The 21502-nt window shown below is 37.0% G+C and overlaps 1 protein-coding gene, 1 long non-coding RNA gene and 2 pseudogenes across 5 annotated transcripts; 2 read left to right on the forward strand and 2 right to left on the reverse strand.

Moving 5' to 3' along the window:
• Window positions 1–3429: 3429 nt before the first annotated feature.
• Window positions 3430–6588, reverse strand: LOC148914565 (uncharacterized). 3 transcript variants are annotated; one of them, XM_089042124.1, is made up of 6 exons: window positions 6387–6588; window positions 5118–5196; window positions 4670–5001; window positions 4278–4559; window positions 3779–4176; window positions 3430–3615 (listed from the first exon to the last, which is right to left on the reverse strand). In XM_089042124.1, exons 2-6 carry the CDS (start codon window positions 5190–5192, stop codon window positions 3605–3607), a joined length of 1098 nt encoding a protein of 365 aa, XP_088898250.1. In that variant the 5' UTR covers window positions 5193–5196; window positions 6387–6588; the 3' UTR covers window positions 3430–3604. The 3 variants fall into 3 exon arrangements, with proteins under 3 accessions (XP_088898250.1, XP_088898251.1, XP_088898252.1); XM_089042125.1 differs by having other exon boundaries at window positions 5118–5203; window positions 6387–6587; XM_089042126.1 differs by lacking the exon at window positions 6387–6588 and adding an exon at window positions 5444–5481 and having other exon boundaries at window positions 5118–5203.
• Window positions 6589–7891: 1303 nt separating this feature from the next.
• Window positions 7892–11659, forward strand: LOC148914566 (putative pectinesterase/pectinesterase inhibitor 13; annotated as a pseudogene).
• Window positions 9381–10506, reverse strand: LOC148914567 (uncharacterized; annotated as a pseudogene). Its single transcript, XR_016122459.1, has 2 exons — window positions 9725–10506; window positions 9381–9560 (listed from the first exon to the last, which is right to left on the reverse strand). The product of XR_016122459.1 is annotated as an uncharacterized LOC148914567 (transcript).
• Window positions 11660–18655: 6996 nt separating the features above from the next.
• On the forward strand, window positions 18656–19007 carry LOC148914568 (uncharacterized). The gene is made up of 2 exons (XR_016122981.1): window positions 18656–18749; window positions 18828–19007. It is a non-coding gene; the product is annotated as an uncharacterized LOC148914568 (long non-coding RNA).
• Window positions 19008–21502: the final 2495 nt, after the last annotated feature.

Consider the following 21502-nt stretch of genomic DNA (forward strand, 5'->3'; position numbering starts at 1 on the left):
AGGATAATTGGATATCTGCTTCAAACTCAGGAGTTATTAAACCAACTCTGCCTTCCAATTACTGCTCCCCAACTTGTATGTGAAATTATGGACAAACCGAACCATTCTTGGAATTTGGATCTTATTGCTGATTGTCTGGATAGGAGACTATTAATCTTATCGGCACATCTATCGTTTATCCCAAGACGACCGATCGTCCGCCCGAACCCAAACGGCTCTTTTTCGATTAGATCCTGTTACCATCGCTTTCATACCAAGTAAAAATGGCCCCCTCCTCCAACACACTTATTCCTCCCATTCTGTGGATGCAAAAGTTTGGAAGGTAATATGGAATATCAAGACCCTTCCTAAAATCAAGCACTTCCTATGGCGAGCAATCTCTGGTGCTATATCCTCTAGGTTGGCCTTATTTAGAAGGAAACTTGTAACCAATCCTCTCTGCCCAATATGCAACTGCTTTGATGAATCAGTTGAACATATCCTCTTTTATGTCCTTGACACATCCAGTTTGGTTTGGCTCTGTCTTCTCTTACAGGATTATCCCCAATGCCTTTACGACTTTGGACCGGTGGCTGCATGATATGTTATCAATTCCGGATACTCCCCATGAGGATTTCTTGCATCGCTTTTCTTCTTAGTTTCTTCGGGAAATTTGGAAAGCTCACAGATTTTGTTTTAAAGGCACCAATCCCAACCAAGGCTGGTTATTAAGCTGGCCAATGACTTACAGTGAATTCGAGGCCAACACCGCTTCTAGGCTTTCGTTCAAGAACTACCCCTCCTCCCTTATGTTGGCAGGGATGATGGCTCCCTCCACTGCTAATGCAATCAAAATCAATTTTGATGGGGCCTGTCTCCCTGCACTTTCATGGCGATGGGGTTATTGCTCGTGATGATTGTGGTACTTGGAGGTGGAACCGCTTCTCCAATCTCCTGTAACTCGCTCTTGTTGCAGTGGCCTGCGCTTCTATGCAGTCTCTTATGCAATCACTAGAGATTCTCCAAGGTGGTGTTTGAATCTGACAGCAAAGTTTTTGTGGATAGTATTCTTGGGAATCACGGAAACTACTTTTGGACCATCCTTCCAATTCTTGACGAAATTTGTAGCCTTTCTCAACATTTCAATGAGATGCGGTGGAAGTGGGTGCCAAGATCAGCAAATCGTGCAGCTCACATGTCTGCGACGATAGGTTTGAGAGCTATGGAATTGCAAAGTTGGGTCATCCGACCACCATTGTCTCTTGTTGGGGTCCGAACTCTGATGGTTGCCCTGCCCCGCCAGCTTGGGTCATCTCTTGAACTATATTTCTTTTCTGTTTTTTGGTTGGGCTTGAGATAGTTTACTAAACTCCACTGAGCTTTAGATTTGTCTAACCCTTATTGTATTTTGCTTGCTAGTGTTCTTGCCTGTTGTTCGCCACCATGTATTTGCTTCCCTGGGCTTTTTAATACAACAATCTCTTTCTGAAAAAAAAAACACTATCCGATTCAATCGTAAGGGCATTTTGGTTTGATTTTGATCGAAAAAAAGTCAATCGGCTTCAAAACCAAACCAAACCATAAATGATTTGGTTTAATTTGATTTTGCGCTTTTGCAAACCCACTTAATAGAGAATTGGACAGTCTTCATAAATATTTAGTTTATTTTACACATCTAGTACTCATCTCATCTCGCTGAAACCGCACCACACCGATTTCTTAGCAAGCCGATTGAAGTCAGCCTCTCATCTCATCTGCATGACGGGCGTCCCTATGTTTTTCCACTTTGGTGGTTGGCAACTCCCCAATGGCCTGATTATTGAACCGTGCCCATGCCTATGTTTTTCCACTTTTGTCAATTTTGCCATCGCAGATTTGTTCCAATAAAGTGAGCTTTTTTTTTTTTTGGCTAAACGATAAGAGAGATTTTATTGATAACGAATAGTGAGGTTTACATCTTTAGTTAGAGTTTCAAAGAGCCAATCGGTGCCCACCTCATCCCACCGGTGAACACCCCTTGCTCGAGATACAAAGGAAGCAACGAAATGGGCCGGTTCGGTACAGTGCTGCGGTGCGAACAAGTAAACTTTGAGATGGGTCAGAATTTAACTCATGGATTGATACATTCACCTCTTATTCGCATAAAAAGTTATTGCACCATCATATTTTTAGGGTTACATGCAACACATGAACATAATTGATGCAAATAAAGTAAAATGATAACATAGCGAAAAGAATACCACATCCTTATCAGGGTTCTTCTTGATATATATATATATATATTGCAACACTGTGTTAATTCAGTGTGTATCTTCTTGATATATATATGTATATATATAGAAATAGGGTTCTTAATTTTCGGATCAAAAAAAGAAAAGAAAAGAGAAAAGGGTTCTTAAGTCTAATTCATATCTGGTTTATAAGATTGGGAGCTCAACTGATCTTAAACACAAGAGTCTATAGGCAGATACTGATTATTTGGAATTTCCTCATAAGTGGGTTGATTGCTGGTGAATAATCTATCCAATCCTATTTTGTTTTTGTTTTTATTGCTTAAAAGTCTACATAGAAACAGATAAAACCATTGTCTGATTAAAGTCTGATAGTTACATAATACATATTGCTCTCTCTTATGCTAAGCGGCTTAATTGAGGTTGGACTAAAAGGAGTCTTATAGGTACTAGGATTTGCGAGGTTGGGGAGGTGAAGGCTTTGATTTTAGTTTCTGAGTCTTGCCGAGTTTTCTAGTTTATGAGTCAGATATAAGCTCTTCAAATTCTTGCCTTCTTACCAAAAAGAGCTGTTAGTTGGCCAACACTACAAGCTTGGAGAAGTTGAGGCAGTGGATTAGTCGGACCTGTTTGGACAATCCAAAGGCAGTACTAGGCAGAGAAGAAAACAGAGCAGCTTTAATGGCTTCAACACCTCTCTCAACCAAGTTAATTTGTGCCTCCGCTTGCTCTTCAAATTTACCCAATTCGGTAGCAGCTCTCTCCGTCTCTTTTTTCTCTGTCTCAAAATCTCTCTTTTTCGATGAAGAGGAATGCACTGCTTTCAGTTTGCATTGGTTGAACCTCTTCAGTTAGGGTAGATTGGCTAGCTAATTCAGATGCAGCTCTTGTCACTTTATGTTAACGAATTCGAAGGGAACATCAACTCAACCCAGATATGAGCCTCTTGCCAGATTAGAGGCTGATAACTATGCAGCTCAGAGGGCCAGAGAGAGACTTATTTTAGAATTTTTTTGATAGCATTTGAACAGTCCTATGTATAATCTTTGATAGCATCTTTTGATAACTTTCAAAAACCTATTTCATACAAAACAAGAAACTTTCTACAGCACATTTGTTCGCCGCTATAGAAAATCACTTTGGGGAGGTCAAAAACAATGATCAAACAAATTGGCAGAAGTCATGAATTTTTATCAAGGGAGAGACCTCACTCAAGATAAGACTAGGAATGAACAAATTATATATTCACCACATGATGACGCCAATACTGTATTAGCACGAAAACAAATGTACCAGAAAATAATTAATCCTCTCATAAAAGTTAAAAATAATTATCCTAATAAAAACCTAAAGAACAGAGTCTCCAAACCAGTGGCAAATCAATGGAGGCAAGGCTAATGATGATCTGCACCAAAAAACATAGAAACAAATATATAAATGACTAATCAGAAGGATAAAAACCAGAGGTAAACAATTAATATTCAATTAACTGAAGTGTCCGAGTGTCCGTGCAACATGGATATTCACATATATACCGTATGGATAATGGATGTAGTCAAAATTCGTACCTTCATTCCAAGGGGCCCAAGCGGGCATAAACCTTATCCAAGAAATTAGGATATAATTTTCGAACCTCACAGTCCGCATCGCAACACTGATGTCATGCTGCCCATAGTGCTCATATACATTTCTTACAAATCTGAGGAGGTCCCAAACACTGTCTCCTTTGTAGCTATTCTTCTTAAACTTGTAAATACATTCGAATGCTTTACTCATGTTTCCAGTATCATTCCAGGTGTTTTTATACTGTTGGAATTCCTCGCCATCATCTAACAATTTCTTGTATTCCTCCCTGCAGGTATCACTCTCATTTAGGCAGTGCCATATGTCAGAAAAAGACTTCATTCTTTCCTTAGGAGTACATAAGAAGGGATGCTTTCTAAGTTTCTCGACAAAGTTAGGGTACCTTCAAAAAAAAAAAAAATTAAATAACTCAGGTCAGGTTTTATAAGCCAAATAATTAAAATACTAATATATCAAGAATAATATGACAACTAAACCCCTTACGTGTAAATTTGAAGGTCAAAGAAATCAAAGAAACCATCTCGATCAGCCCAACACACACCCGGCATGAGTTTTATATTCTTTAGCATGTTCCGGAATGCTTTTAAGTCCTCAATTCTCAACTTACGTATTTCTGCGGGATCAACATCATCTTTGGGATCAAAACTACCTTGGATGTTGACAATCTTAATTCTCATAGAAACAATAACATAACTGCGTGTATCATTCAAATTCATATGAAAAAGACGAGACGAATGCATCTCTTTTATTGCTTCTAAAACGTTCCTGCACAATATAATTGATTAAATGTACAAATTGTCAGATTTTAGCTACAATACAATACAGAATTGAGGAAAAAGAAATACATAATAAAAGGCATCAATATAATACCATACCCAATCTCTCTGCACCACCAAAAGGATTTATCCCTCGCTGGCAAAAGAACATTGTCGTTGTCGTCCAGAAGACTATCAAACTGGTCATAGCACAAAATCCATAAACTTTCCGGTTCACAATATGCTGCAAAGTAGGCTTTCAAGACCGTCTTATGATTTATTTTGGAAGTTTCTGACAGTATTTTCTTGGCTCTCTTTTCTTCCGATTCTTTGAATTTGAAAAATCGAGCACCCTTTTCTTGACCATCTTCAAAATAGATTCTTCCGGAGAAATAAACTTGAGATGGATGGTTGGTTAACTCATACTCAGTAATGTGTGTGCCATCAATTATCTGCAAAAACAAATCTTCCATCATACATCCACTCATACACACACACACCCAACATATGTTACATGTGCAAAAGATATAAAATTTATATATACACAAAAACTATAGGCATAACATACCGCATCCTTGTTGGGGTTGAGTTTGAATCTCCTTCGGATTACAGTCGGTGAAGTTTGCTGCCTTTCCATTTCCATTAAGCTGTTACCTGAGCATATAAGTTAGTTTCTTCAATAAGCAGTAACCAAAAACAGTAAGCATGCTTCAATAAGCAGTAACCAAAAAATACATAACAAAGAAAACAAAGAAAAGCAACATAAAATACAGAAAATACAAAAAATTCACAACAAATTATAATATATAAAAAAACCCTATCCCATAGATCAGCAATCCCATCGCCGATCACATTATCAAAAATTGTCAAAGAATTAGGGTTTCAAGATATTACCTTAAAGGGACAGAAATTGTAAATTAATATCCAGCCTCTCCTATTCTAACCAAAATTTAAATTAAAAAAAGGAAAAAAAAAATATAGAACCGAAGAAACACATGCAATGTTTGCCATTCAATATCCAAACTCAGACTTCCAAGTGATATTTGTTTATTTAATTCGTGCAAGGAACAAAGCTAAAATGTGTGCTCTCTTTCTTTTCTGAATCCATGAAGCTAATTTTGTAGCTGACGGTGTTGTTTGTGCCTGAATTATAAATGTAATCTATCGTTTTTATCTGAAAAAATTGTATGAAACCCAATCTTTTGTGTTGATTAATAAAGTTCAGAAATATCAAGTAGTCTTCCGAACCAATAGAACTCTATGACACGTCCTTTTATAAAACCACCTTTGTGATGCTGCATGCTTGTCAATTGTACTGTATTACTGCCTTGATGAAATTTAAACAATATAAATGAAAAAGAATATGTATTTGGAAACAAAAAATTAGGATATTCCCTAAAACTTTGTAAAAGTTGGTCCCCCATATACCAAATTGAAAGAGCAGCCCAATGCAAGAAAAGCTAAGAGATGCGCAGATGCCATGTGAAACACGTTTAATTATGTTCATAGATTGTTGATGTGTATACTGAAATTCTTACACAAAAAACACATGACATGAAGCAACACATATATAATGAACATGCAGATAAAAAGTATTGTTTCTTCAATAAGCAGTAACCAAAAACAGTAAGCATGCTTCAATAAGCAGTAACCAAAAAATACATAACAAATAAAACCAAGAACAGAAAATACATAAATAAAGCAACAGAAAATACAGAAAATACAAAAAATACATAAAAAATATATATATAAAAAAAACCCCATCCCATAGCTCAGCAATCCTATCGCCGATCACATTATCAAAAATTATCAAAGAATTAGGGTTTCACGATATTACCTTAAAGGGACAGAAATTCGATAGTGGTCGTGACTGAGAGAGAGAGAGAGAGAGAGAGATACAGAGAATTCGAGAGAGAGACTGATAGCGATCGAGAAATCGAGAGAGACGTGACGATGATGGTGAGAAGACTGAGACTGAGAGAGACCGAGAGAGGCAGATTTGGGTAGAGGAGACTCAGAGAGACTGAAAGAGGCGGAATGATAGAAATCGAAACCCCAGAACTGTTTTAGGTTAAGGGTTTCGGCGGATCCAGTGTGGCAAGGAGTAGGAATGGCATAAAATGGACGAATCATCATCCGAAACGTGTATTAAAGATTTTTAATAAAATAATTAAAATATTTCCGGCCGGTCCGATTTTCGCAGGTTTTGAGAAATTTAAACCGGCCGAACCTGATTCAAGGCCGGTGCGAGCAGTTTTTTTAACTAATTCTTGGATTTTTTAATATTACAATTGGACTAACCCACCTAAATTGGTCCAATTCAGTCGGGTTTTTAGTAATAATGCCCACTCCTACAATTAGAACCAAACACTAACACACAGTTTATGATATTAGTGAAGAGAGAGAGAGACCAAAAAAGAAAAAATTCGAACTTCATAAATACGAAAAAGAAAAGGCAACCGCATGCATGGGTTGCGGGTAGGCAATGTTACCAACCAGCCAAGTGTACGTGTGTATCAACATGAACAGACCTACGAAGCCACCCTCCCATAGTAACATGACATGAAACAACACATATATAATGAACATGCAAATAAAAAGTATTGTTGAAGAAGCCCTCACAGTTAAAGAGTTAGGTACCTACACAATTGACGAATACTGAATGCGGTTCTAGATGATTTGGATAAGAGATATAACATCGGCCCCAAATACGAGTGTCGATAGAGAGAGATATAAGACTGACTGAGATTGATGAATAGCCTTGTACAAGGGATTCATCCTTTTTGTAAGAATCACCCTACCTAGACCTTTAAACCCACATTAATCAGGAATCCTAATTCAAAATAGGAAAAGGAAAAATTGGAAAACTGGAAAACTGGAAATAAAAATTTTCCTAACCGTGCAATAGAAGAAAGCATGTTGCACGCCCAAAAAAATGGGGAAACTGCAAACAGAGTTTCCTTCCCTGCTTTAAAAAAACCAAAGTTTCCTACCCTACTCTTTGTTAATATCTAATTCCAATTCCTTACCTTCCCTATTTCTAAGTGCTAAAATATGAGAACTATGATAGAATATTTGTTTGTGGGAATTTTCTGTGTGTCCTTCTCCTTGTAGGAGGTCATATTTATAATACAACAAAACCTGAATGGGCACGTAAATAATAGATTCCTAAAGCTATTTACAGTAGGAAATCATGAATTAAAGTAAATCAATTACAATTATAATAGGAATCCTTGGTGTGTAAGGAAAGTAAGTAAATATCCACAAATCACGCCAACACTAAGTTCTCCAATTTCTCATTTCCCTTTATCGAATAAGTAAACTTGCCATTCGATTTTTCTTATGAATTCTACACACTTAGAGAAGGTAATTTCCATCAACTCTAATTCTATACTCTTGCTTGCAATTGGAAAGTATGCTGGTAGAGCTGGGTTTTTTGACATCTTGCATGGTTTGAGACGACAGAGTATACTCCAATTCCTACATTGCGTACCCTTTAACATTTGTTGGTGTTTTTGGGTTTTCCTGAAATTTGTCACATTTTCGTTATAGCCAGATTTCCAATTCATTGTTGCTTAGTCGATCCCTCATAATCTCAAAACATCTGAATTGACTCCAATAAAATTACCATGATGATAAATCCATCATCATCATCATCATCGATTTTATTGTTTTTTCTTTACTTTATGAATCTGGAAGTTTTGCAATAATCCCTTGTCACAACCTGATTATATTTAGAATTTGCAAATTACCTTGAATTTGTAACGGTTAGTTTCCAACTATTAAAATCCTGATCCGGAGGAGCCCATTTAATTTTTTCCTAAAGACCGCTATCTCAGCAGCCTCGGATGAGGCCAGGATTTGCCTGCAGCAAATCCAGCGAGCTCACTTTTAAAAGCCCAGAAGAGAAGGGAGCATTTGAGGATTGCAAAGTGCAGTTTGAAGATGCCATGGACGAATTAGGGGGTGCCATTTCTGAAATTGGTGACACTACTGCTTCGGGGAAGATTCGAACCTGTGTCTTGAACAATTGGCTGAGTGCAATCATATCTTGTCAGCAGACGTGTGCTGATGGGTTTCCTGATGGAAAATTGAAGTCTGACTTGGAGAAGATGTTGCAGACCTCCAAGGAATCCACCAGCAATTCCTTGGCCATGCTTTCACTCCTTTCCCAATTACAGCACCGCTTTCAGGAGCAGTTTTGTTCCTTCACTGGCAACTGTTAGAATTCGGTACCAGTTTGGGAAACTGAAAATTGAGTTTCATTACAACCCTATTTCTGGAGCACAGAATCTAAACTTTATTAGAAAGTTCTCCATCATATACCTTGATTTGGAGCTGAAGGAAATTGACATACTCAATGATTTCATCTAGCATGGATGCCTTGTCAGTCTGCAAAATCACGAATCATATCAGCTCTTCTTTAAATCCAGCCACTATAAATTACACTGGCAACTGTTTCAGTGTGAGATGGAAGAGCTTACCCCTGTTAGAATTCGCACCAGTTCTTGCAGGTTCTTCATTCTCTCAGCAATTTTTTCTCTCCGAAGCTGCATTATATGTGTTTTATAAGATATAAATGCTTAGTCCATTTAATTCCCAACCAAATTCCTTTGACAAGTGGACTTCAAATTCTAATGGTTCAGGTCTTGGAAACAGATAATGCATGAAGAAGCAAAACTTTATGTGAATGACACAACTATCCCTTTCAGCAATACTGTGTGGATCAGTTGCCTGGCCTCGACGTGCCCTCATACAAGGCTTTCCAGTTCCAGTACATTCAGCAGAGGGGGTAGTTGATGTAGCCCGTAAGTGAAAATTGTAAGTTCATTTTTTTACAATGCTTGATAGAATTAGGATTTCCTTAACTGATAAAACTCAAAAGTATCCAAGAGAACAGTGGAGCTAGGATAAGTACCGGCTGTAAAGACTGCAAACCAGACATTGTCATTGTAATCTGAGGCCCAGAAGCAAAAGAAGGCAAAGGATAATTTTGTAGGTCCTGCTTTCCCTTCAAAATTACACAAGCAACAATCATAAAACCATTTCACTTACCAAAACTGTAAATAGATAATCATAACTATGAGTTAAAATCTAATTTGTAGCTAGCCAAGTTTTTCCCTAAAGCTTATATAACTAGAAATATTAAGTAAGTTTATGATCCTAGACTGATACCTCCGTGGTGACTAAAGCAGCCAAGTTATTGGGATCGTTTGCCATGGCATAAGTACCATTATCCCCATATTCTCCTTTTATGCCAAAGCTGCACATTCTGTGCCGTCCCATACCACGAGAAAGAGAAGAAGGAACACCCTCATAACAGTGAAGAGGACACAACTGAGAAATCGAAGAAAGGGTTTCGAAATCTCCATTGAATCTTTCGAAGATGGATGGTTCACGGTTGTTGCATACCACATTTTCCAGCTCTATGGCGGAAAGAGATGTTCTCACCATGTTACCATTCAAAGGCAGCTGCTCCAGAGAAGCAAGTGAGCAGGGGGTTACAATATCCACATAATATTGCAGGCCCAGATTTTCAACTTTAAAGCTACCATCCACCTTTCCATTTCAGAGGTTTGGCTTGAAGTTTTTAGCATCATCTTGTGCATCTGACTCTAAATCATGAACAATAAATAGATGAAGCATCTTGAGCAGCCAAGCTCTCCATACTGTGGTTTGAATTAGTTAGATACGTAGGTGAACTATTGTTGTCATCCTCATCCAGTCCAGCTGAACTGAGAAGCATTTCATTTGGTTGCCCAGATTCACATCATCCCCAAGATGATCTCTCCTTCACATCTACATCTGACCATGAAGAGGAACTGAAAAATTCATTAAGATAGTTGTCCATCTTCAAAGATAAAGACTTTTCTTCCTCTGCTTATTTTATGCTGGCTGCACCTAAAGTTCATGAAAAATGGACATGCCATTAGCTTAAGGGGACTTTCATGTACAAGAATTCACTGTCATGTTTTCCAATAAAGCCTAAGAAAATCAGCACTCTCTAAATCTATTATGAAATGAGTCTCTGAAATTCCTGAAAGATCCTAAATTTAGCAGGAACAAAACCCCAATTATACATTCCAGAAAACCCAACACAGATTTATTACAAAATTTGCATAAAGAGAACAGAAAAATGTAAGACATATATATACCTGGCCTCATAATCTAAAGGCAGCTAAATTAAACTCATGGGTTAACATATTGATCACATTATCTTCCATAAACCCAGTTGACAGAATTGGTTTCCAAGCGTGGTTGAGAAGATGCCAAATGTTACCATATATGGTGACGGGTCACAGAAGAGCACCATCACCGGGAATAAGAACTTTGCAGACAGAGTTAGGACATTCCAAACTGCATCATTTGTCAATGGCACTTAGTCCTTTTTCATTTGTCTCTGTTTCAGCAGCCTTAGGAGAAGGTTTTATGGCAAAGTCCATGGGATTCAGAAACACGGCTGGTCCTGAGAAGCATCAGGCAGTGGCAGCAAGAGTCCAAGCAGACCGTGCTGGTTTTCTCAACTGCCGATTCAAAGGGTACCAAGACACCGTTTATGCACCAACCCATCAGCAGTTCTATAAGTGCTGTGTCATTTCTGGCAACGTTGATTTCATCTTTGGTGACGCTGCTGCTATGTTCCAGAACTGCTTGATCTACGTTAGGAAAACTATGGAAAACCAACAAAACATTGTTACTGCCCAGGGACGGACTGACAAACAGGAAAACACAGGAATAGTGCTGCAGAATTGCAAAATCATGCCTGACAAAGATCTTGAGCCAGTAAAGTCCCAGTTCAAGACCTACCTTGGGAGGCCATGGAAGGAATTCTCAAGAACAATAGTGATGGAGTCAACAATTGAGGATCTGATACACCCAGATGGATGGACACCATGGCAAGGAGACTTTGCACTGAAAACGCTGTATTATGCAGAGTATAACAACAAGGGACCAGGTGCCAAGAAGACTGATAACAGGGTCAAGTGGTCTGGATACAAAGTCATTGACAAGCAAGAGGCTATGAAGTATACTGTAGGGCCTTTCTTGAAAGGGAATGCTTGGCTCAGAGCCAAGGGGGTTCCTGTTTGCTTCGGCCTATCTGAAAACTAAGGAGTTCGTCTGTCGAACCAAGACGAGGAGTATCTGATCAACAAGAGTGGAACATCTGTGTCTGGAGTGAAATGGTGATGTCGTCAATTTCTTGTTTCAAATGGATCATCAAGGCACTGAAATGGGCGTCCTGTTGTATTTTGCAACACACTAATATATATTAGCCCTAACACAACACACCTTCAGTTGATGGGTTTTCTTTCTAATAAAATCACAAGATGATGATTTTGAAATTCAAAATATATCAAGTTTGAAAGGGAATTACAAAAGCAGATTTTTTTAGCACTAGTTTTCTAAATTTATCAACAGAATAATAAATAAAAACAATTATGTCAACTGCTCAACCACACAAAAAATCTATGTGAGGAACTCTGAAACAAGTGCATTAGTTTCAGTAAATCTTAAAAGGGTTGACCTTGATCTTTTCAAAAGCTGAAAAGGAAGAGACTTTCTCTTTTGTTTTGGGAATTATCCTCGATCAAATTAGCAGAGATTAATTTCTTCGAATTTCGAAATGATATGAAAAGGGTAATTACTTACAGGAGGCTTAGAGTTCAGCTGTTCAAGCACGACGATTCGAGCTCGGCCAAGTCCATCTGAAGCCATCTATCTGCAGCGTGAGCAGCTTCTCTCCCGCCATTTACAATTTACTCTGCCACACAGCTTCAGTGACTGAGACTCTGAGAGAGAATGGTTATGACTTGTCGTTTGTACATTCAGAAGGGAGGGGTTCACAGCAAACGACATGGACTTTACAGACATATGGTCGTCGTTGGTTTACTCAACCGCCAGTTGTACATCGACAAGGGAACCTTAGCGTCGTTTTTTCGTCTTTTCCCGCTTTAGTTTAGCACATAACAATACAGCGGCCGTTGGCCCAAGACCAACCGACCCGACCCAGAAGAGTGAATTTGGCCTTTTCTTTTCGACATTTGTGGGTGGTTCATCATAGATCGCGAGGTTGGCACAATGGGATCATAGTTGGCACAATGGGATCATACTTGTTTCGCATCAACGACCCAATATGTTGAGAGACTATAATGAGCGAGTTCAATCTAGCAATTCAATAATAATTCTTCGTGAGTTCAATCTAGCAATCTAATAATAACTCTTCGTTTCACTGAATGACTATTAAAGATCTCCTCATTATAAAATTATAACCTCTTAATAGTATTCATGCTGTTATTGCAATTGAAACAAATTAGTGACATCTCTCATGGATGTCATTGGGCAATTCGTACTAATTATTATGAATGATGCGGGAATTAGAATATTTCCAAAGCACTAGATATAGGTGAGAGAATTTATTATCTGAAATGCACAACACAACCATTGTGCAAATGTTTTTGGGAACATTTAGCTAGCCTCATCAAAAAGTTTGGGAACCATCAACTGCTTATCATGATGACTGAATTTTTCATTATTTCCTGCATCACTTTAACGTAGACGCATGCATTTGCTAATGTCTCCAAGAAATTAAAAACCTATCTAATTGTAAGGACATCGAATCTTAAAATAATACATGTATGAACAATTTTTTTACAAAGCCGGTCTTTAGATTTTAAGGGCCCTGTGCGAAACTTTAACTTAAGCCCTCACATATTCTAATATGAAAATACTAAATAAATAAAAAAATGCCATTACTTAATGTAAAAAAACAATTTTTTTATAACTAAAATTCATCATAAATTAACATGTAATAACAATCACATATCAAATTCATAATTTTTAAAATATTTTCATTTGATGAATTCAAAAATGTTCGGTGAAAAATAAAAGAGTTCAAGAGAAAGAAGAAGGCAATGACTTTTTGTTTTAGTTTTGTTTTGAGTGGAAGAAAGTAATTTTTTTAAGGAGAAATCATATGGACGTAAGGACATCAAATCTTAAAATAACGCATGCATGTACAGTTTTTCTACAATCAAGGCCGGTCTTGAGATTTCAAGGGGCCTGTGCAAAATTTTAACTTAAACCCTCACATAATCTAATATGAAAATCGGAGGTTGTGGTCCCCGCAGGCCCAATTGGTCAATTCCGCGATCGGGTTCAACCCGACCGTTGGATCATGAAGGGACTTTTAGAATAGGCTGAACTTATGGTTATGGACCAATAGGAATTGACAAATAACAAATGAAGGTGGTGAGCCCTATAAGTACAGTCAATTTAGATTGTGGGCTCTGTCGGCTCAATTGAGGCCATTAATAGTTGTAATTGTGATTGGAGGGTTGTGTTAGAATGATATCATAGTATGAAAGATTATTTAAATGTTTATGAGTTACTATGCAATCACTTTTATTTTTTAAATATATTATATTATGTTTAGTTGTGTAGAGTTGGGAATGGTTTGTTAATCGGATTTTGACGTGAATAAGAAATTAATTATATATCTAAGTATATGTCTATATTTAATATATATATATAGTGGTTTGAAAACGATGAATTATGGATACTAGTTCTCAACAGTTTGTGGTGCATATTTAAATGTAGTTGAGAACAATTTTGAAAGATGATGCATGATTAAATTCAATTGATGAAAGTTGTGATTGATCTCGTTTTAAAAAAGGGATTTGTGTAAGTGGATTTTTTCAATAAGAGAATTTTTATGATAAGTTATAGAACATGGTCTTCAAACCTAGCAGGGGAGTAAACCAAGTTGTCTTTGGAGAGTTTTGTCATTTGTGATAATGTCCCACGAGTTTCGGGGATACCTAAATCGTGTTGTGTGAGGATTTGCATTCTCAGGTTGATTATACCTTCATGGGTCTTGCGATGGGATTTTACGGATATGCGATCTGGGGCTGACTACATGTCCCCCGAGTTCTGCGTGGATATGCGTTCTCGGGCTGACTACGTGTTCCCCGAGTTCTGTGAGAATATGCATTCTCGGGCTGACTACATATTCCCCGAGTTCTACGAGGCTATAATATACATTGTACTTGGAATTGATGGATTATGAATAAGGATATGCCTAGGTGGAGAGTATTTAGTTTTGATATATCTTTAAACTAAAATTGATGATGATGCTATCTTGGTACTTATTGGTGAAAATTGTAATACATGTTTTCCGATTTATATGACAAGAAATCGAGAATTTTCTAAATTTTAAGGATTTTATACAATTCATAACTATTTTCTTAAGTGATGAGTCGTTTTTACATGTGGAAGATAGAAGCATATTTTATTCAACCTGTTGATAATGATATTAAGGTTTCACGTGACCAAAGTTATTTTAGTAACTTCCTCGTTTTCATACTTATCTGTAACAAGCTATTATAGATCTATGTTGTATATGCACATATGTGATGGGTGGAAGATTGTTTTGAAATCAAAAATCTTGTGTACGATGATAGGATTTTTAGCATCTGTGCAAACAGGGTTAAAATCACATAAAATACTTGCAAGAATACAAGGCTATTGTAGTATAGATGCTCATGCAAGGTCATTCTCCTCAAGGACTATTTAGCAATTTATGTGAAAATAATTTCTAATTAACTACCTAAAATTAAAGTAGAGAGATGAATATGAACTTGGTTGATACTAAAAACAAATTTTAAATAGAAACAATACGATTGGAAGAAAGATTTTTGAATAACAATGTGTGAAAGCAATAGGGTTTCACCGTCACCTAGCAATCCTATGAATTCCTACCAATTACTTATGATTTGCACATGCCACTTTGAAGGTTAGGTTTTCCTAATTTATATTCTACTTGGAACCTCCAACATAGAACGTACATCTAAAATGCAACCCGTCCGGACGTTCGGATCAAATCTGAACATGAAAGACTCATTAAGTTTTGTGAAAATCCTTTGAAAAACCATGCAACCCTTAAGACACGGTGTTCGTCTTAAGTGAAATTACAATTATTAATCACAAGAAGCTAGCATCAATTTCAGGGAACCTTCCGACCAAAATTGCATCTAATTACTTTTCTAAAGATCCTAATAGTGATCAGACATTAAGACAATTAGATAGTTTAAAACAGTGATTAACAATTCAAAGCATGCATGCACTAAATCATAATTAAATAAAAATCACATATTCATGCTAATGCTCAAGGCTTCACCCTAGCAAAAGAGATTTAGTTATGCATACTCATAATTGAAATCCAAGAAAATATCATTAAGAAGAATAAGAATGAAAACACCTGAAAGTCGCGAAAATCCAAAACCCTAGCAATTGCTCCAAAAGCCAAAAAGAAGTTAAAATGGAGTCTCCTAAACTACTATGAAAAGGAGCTTAAATACCTCCTAAAACCTAGCTACCCAATCCCCACAAGGAAACTAAGTTAAAATAAAATAAGACTAGAAAATAAAATCCAAATTGGATTAGGAGAATCTGCCCACAATCTGCCCAGTCCCGTTTTGGTCTCAAATCTCCTCCAAATCTGGCCCAAAATATTTCATTTTAAAGATAAAAATATTCCGAACACTTCTCCAGAAGGCCACAAACCCATCTGAGGTCATCTTGAGCTCCAAAAACGCAATAAAAGCCCAAAACGTCATTATTCCAGCACTGCACATCGCTCCTTCATTTATTCACCAGGAAATCATCGCTTGGTGGAACAGTCTGATATTTTGATAAAATCAAGCTAAGTGACTCACGTACGTCCTCCAACTGGAATTACTCCAAAATTCGTTCATTTGATAATGTTTTGCTCCAGAGGAAGTCGAAAGTCCTATATTTGAAATATAATTCAAAGTATCAAAATTCTTCCAAAAGATTAACCAAAAGATACTACGAATGGGGTTAAATATATAATATAAAATCGACTCATCATACGATTTAATTTCAAAGGATTAATTAGAGTTGAAGCTTTTGGTTTAGAGAAGTGTGAAAGAACCACATGTGGCTTGATCCCTTGGTAAGGATATGTAGACAACCTAGAGTACTAGGTGCAGCAATAAGATCAAGTGTTGAAAATTGGTTCAGTTAGTTCATATTAGAACTTGATATAGTATTCATGTTGTTTTAAGAGTTGATACCAGATTCAGATGATAAAATGATTTATTTGGTATTAAGATGCCTGAGGCCATTTAGAGTTATCTATCTTATGCATGCTAGACGATTAGGATTTGATTTTCAATTTTAAATGTATATTTTATAGGTGGAAAATTTATTGGGAAATGTCGTTTTTCAGGGGAGACTGTCGGCTTTCTGGCAGAAGTTAAACCCTTAAGTGTGCTTTCCGTTTTGCGGTTCAAGGCAACATGGTTATTTTGGTCATTTATGCCCGACACCTGTCACGTGTTGGACACATACATGGTTTGACACGAATTCCAAAGTGAAATTTAGATCGGGTCATGTCATTCTATTGTTTCAAGAGAGAGAATATATAAAAGAGTCAGATTGGCTGAGTACTATACGATATATTACTGAAGTGATGATGAGCAGCAATAAACAATCAGATATCCAAGTAATATCAATATGAAGAAGAGTTTGTAAAGTTGAAGTGTGAAATTTTCAGATTAGTAAACAGGTAACTCACATAATATAGCAAACAGTTTAGCCTAGGGGTGGGCATAAAAACTGATAAACCGAACGAACCGACCGAACCAACCCAAACCGAACAGAAAAATGAGGTTTTTTGACCAAACCGAAAAAGTCAACACGACTCGACAGACGGGTTAACGGTTCGCCTTGATTCAAAAAATTTGGAACCGATGAACACGACCCGAGCATTATTTAATAATATATAAATATACCACGTGGCTTCTGTTTATTGGGTAAAAGAAGAGTTTACCTTGAGGACGCTTGCACTAGATCACAACCACAACTAAACCTAGCTCCTTCCCCTTTCTCTCAAATTCAATCGACCTCAATTTCACCGCTGTCAGTTTCAGTCGCCGCCTCTCTCTCACCCTCACCTCTATCGTCTCTCTCCCAACCTCACCCTCACCCTCACCGTCATCTCTCTCTCTCTCTCTCTCTCTCTCTCTCTCTCTCTCTCCATTTTTTATGCGTAAATTTATTCTCTTAGATTTTTTTTCCTTTTGTTCTTGTACGTGTTATTTGTAACACTAATCTGGGTTTGTTTTGTTGTTCTTGTTCTGTCTCAGATGTCGTACTCCAGAAGGTCAAGGTGTGTTTTTGTTTCAGTGTTGTTTATTATTAGCCATGTTGATTGTAGTAATTCATTTTGGACTTCTATCGCGTTTTATGTGAGTTTTGTCAAGTTTTAAGTTTTGTTTCTTGATGACTTGTATCCATATTCAATTTTTGTGTCAATTTTTACAAATTTGTCCGCCTGAGATTAAGCCATCACCAACATCTTCCTTTAGTTTTCTAAATGTTGAATTTTGTTTCTTATTTTCATTTATTGTTTCTGTTTAGAGATTTTGTTTTTATTTATTTATTTTTCACAATAGCACAAAAGATTCCTCCAATGAGTAGTAGCTATTATTTAGGCTTTGAGTTCTTCCATTCCTCCAATGAGTAGAAACTTTTTTGGCTTTGTCTAGATGTTCCTCATAATTTTGCATCAGATTTGTTGTTGCAACTTTAGATTGAGAGAAGGGGGGCTTCTGATCAACCTTGGATATGGATTGTAGGGAACTATGAGGTTGATTATACTCCAAAATTATAAGCATTTCATGTTCCTTTTATACTCTCATTTTAGCTGCCTCATTGATTAGGCTAGAAATCATTGGCTTTGAGTTATGCTTTGCCTCTTTTATTTTTTATTTTTTTAACTTCCTAAATATCTTCTTGTTGTTTGTACTGCATGCATTTTGTTTCATTTTGTTACAAGCATTCATTCAGAATGTGTTGGAAGTGATTATATAAATCTCCGCTTTCCTTTCTTTTGTACTTGCTATGTGTGATTTGATATGTCCAGCTCACTTTTATTTAGTAAATGTTATGATGGGTCGAAACTAGGGCAGCTTTTGTTATCAATCACTCCATACACGTGTATCTTATTTTTTTGTATTGAAATTCGGTAGATTCATCTTCATCTGGTTTGTCAACTGAATAACTCAATTCAGAGGTTTTGACATATTATTATATTTTGTAGAAATGGGGAGTAAAACATGCACGACAAATTTGAATAAGACTCTCCCTTCTTAGTGTGATTAAGATATGTTGGAAGGTATTTTTCTTGCATCTTATTTTAATTATGATTTGTTGATGGTGAAACTTTGTGTTAATTCTTTTAAGTGTTGTGTAGGTTGTTTTGTTAAGGCTTTTGGAAGAATGGATGCAGCAGATTTTTTGCAAGGATATTATCTTTATGTGTATTTTTGTGATGGGTTGTAATCTTTAATTTCATAAGTTTAATTTGGTTTGTGTATTATTTTTTGTAATGGTTTGTAAGAGATTATATTTCTTTTCCTTGGTTGGTTGGTTGTGTATGTGAGATTGATTTAGTTTAGAAACTTAGATTGGAATGATGGATTTTTATAGGTTGAATTGAATTTACATAATTTCAGGTTTTGAAAGATAAGTAAAAAGTGTTTTGGGATTGTTCATAAGAATTTAATAGGTTTTGGCAATTTGACAACAAAAAATGGGTTTTGGTTGAAAGTAAATATGATTTGGGCTTTGTTTTGTTAAAAAAAATATGATTTGGGCTTTTTTTTTTTTCCAAAAATAAATAAGCCTTGGGCTTTTGAAAATGGTAAAAATGAGCTCAAGCCCAAACCGATCAGGACCCTAGAAACGACTCGAGACCCGAGCACATTTTTGGTTCGGCCCAATTTCGGTTTTTACTCTAGACCCGACTCGAGCTCTCGGTTTGACCCCGCGGGTCGGCCAAAATTTGACCCGACCCGAACCGTGCACATGCCTAGTTTAGCCTGCGTAAATATGATAGTATAGAAGAAATATGATTTTGGTTAGGGATTGCTTTTTGGTGCATTTAAGTTAAACTTTAGGCTTCTAATGTCCCTATCTACCTTATGAGTGCATATGCTTATTACCGCTTTTCGCGTTGAAGTGACAATTTGGATTTATGTGTTGCCTTTATGTCAAGTTGAGGAACATGAATTAGAATAATTGGTTTGACATGAACACGATACGATTATTAATGGTACGGAATATTCTCAACATGAACATGACATGATTATCACACATATAACACGAGCAACACGCATAACCCCTTTGTTAATCAGGTTTAATTGAGCCGTATTTTGGTGGACACGATGAACATGTTCTTAAGGCGTTAATAACCCACCACTATTGAAATCTTACATATCCTTCATTAACACTAGACTAAATAATATATTTAAAATAGGTTTTGACGAGGGGTGATAGGTTTCACACAATTATTAGACGTGTCAACAGGACCCCATTATTCAACATGTCAGTCCTTGATATTTTCGGGTTAGGCAGGTTGGCTTGACACACAACTGCTTATTATATGTGTTTAACGGTTTGACAGTATTTCAATTTGAAGATGATTGTACCCAAAGCCGTCTAATTCGTGTCTTTATCATGGTGTGCCAAAATTACCACCTATCTCTTTGTCTGAGACGAGCTTTTGCAAGCTTCATGGATGATATCAGGCTAATAATTGGAAAGGTAGACTATGAAATGCTAGTTAAAAAGGAGCGAGTGTTGCGCTCCAATTTAATTCTTTTGGGAAATCACAATTTTGCCTTTGGGAGTATGGGTACTTTAGTTTTTTTTTTAATTTTTTAATTTTTTTTATAATTAAGAAGGATTTGGGGGAAATAAGTGACACGGTATGCACAAATTAGAATTTGGTTATCATATGATAGTTGAATGGTTTTATGCCTATTAGGAGATATTCGGGTTCCATATGTTCGGATCATTGGATCGGCTCCATTTTCAAAGTTAGGATCGTGTAGGAATTCACAGATCGAGAATCGGAGTCTCGGATACTCTGAATCATTGATTCTAAGGTTAGGTAAATCGGCAACCATTTGATAATGCGATCGAGAAGGATTTGGCCATTCGATCGACCATATGATTCTAAGGTTACGTAAGACATGGTTTGGTTAGGCCACACGTAGCATTGGATATTCCGGCGTGTGTACTCACTTGGATACTGGTTACTTTACCACAAGTGGCGTTGGATTTTTCTATCGTGTGGTAAAGGATTCGGGCACTTTGGTTATTGTTACTTTACTGCATGTTACTTTACCACTACCACCACAACCACAACCACCAACTCCACCTTCACCTCCACCACCACCACCACCACCACCACTACAACCACCACCTCCTTCAAAACCTCCACAACCAACACCACCACCACCACCATGCTGCCACCTCCACCACCGTGTTGTCACTACCACCACCTCCACAAGCGCCATCCCTACCACCACCACCTCCACTCCATCACTACCACTACTACCACATGATTAGTACATAACACTTTTAACATCATGTCTATTTTAGTCATTATTCACAGTTACAACAATTTTATATTAAAACTTACCAAATGGTTTTGATACTGCTTTTTGTACTAACAACACTTTAAAAATATAGTTTACCAAACATGGAGCTGCTTTATTTTACAGCTAATTATTTTCAAAGCACAGCAGAAGCAACTTTTTTTAAAAGTGATAGCAATCTCAAACTAGGCCTTAGAAGTTGATCGAATCGATGGTGACCAAACTAAGCTAACAATTCGGTAGCCTACGTAACAGATGGTGACCATGCAGACTTTAGATCATTCAACAGAAATTCTAGGCTCTGAAATGTACTGCAACTCTCAACAGAGAGAGAGAGAGAGAGAGAGAGAGAGATGGTGCAGCGGCTGCGTCGCTAGTCTTGCGGCGGTGGGGTTGGGAGTCGATGGGTGGACAGTGGCACATGTTGGTGGGGGAAGGGATCAGTAAAAAAGAGAGAGAGTCTTTTATTTTTATTTTTGAGTGT

The sequence above is a fragment of the Prunus mume genome, linkage group LG8, assembly GCF_029339155.1.
Source record: "Prunus mume cultivar Tortuosa linkage group LG8, ASM2933915v1, whole genome shotgun sequence".
Taxonomy (NCBI): Eukaryota; Viridiplantae; Streptophyta; class Magnoliopsida; order Rosales; family Rosaceae; genus Prunus; species Prunus mume.

Bases quoted from the DNA above. Each gene is read 5' to 3' on its own strand.
- LOC148914565 (XM_089042124.1), bottom strand. From the start codon at position 5,192: ATGGAAATGGAAAGGCAGCAAACTTCACCGACTGTAATCCGAAGGAGA. The intron at 5,002-5,117 runs GTATGTTATGCC...TTGTTTTTGCAG, and splicing joins TCAACCCCAACAAGGATGCG to ATAATTGATGGCACACACAT. The intron at 4,177-4,277 runs GTAAGGGGTTTA...TTTTTTTTGAAG, and splicing joins TTTGACCTTCAAATTTACAC to GTACCCTAACTTTGTCGAGA.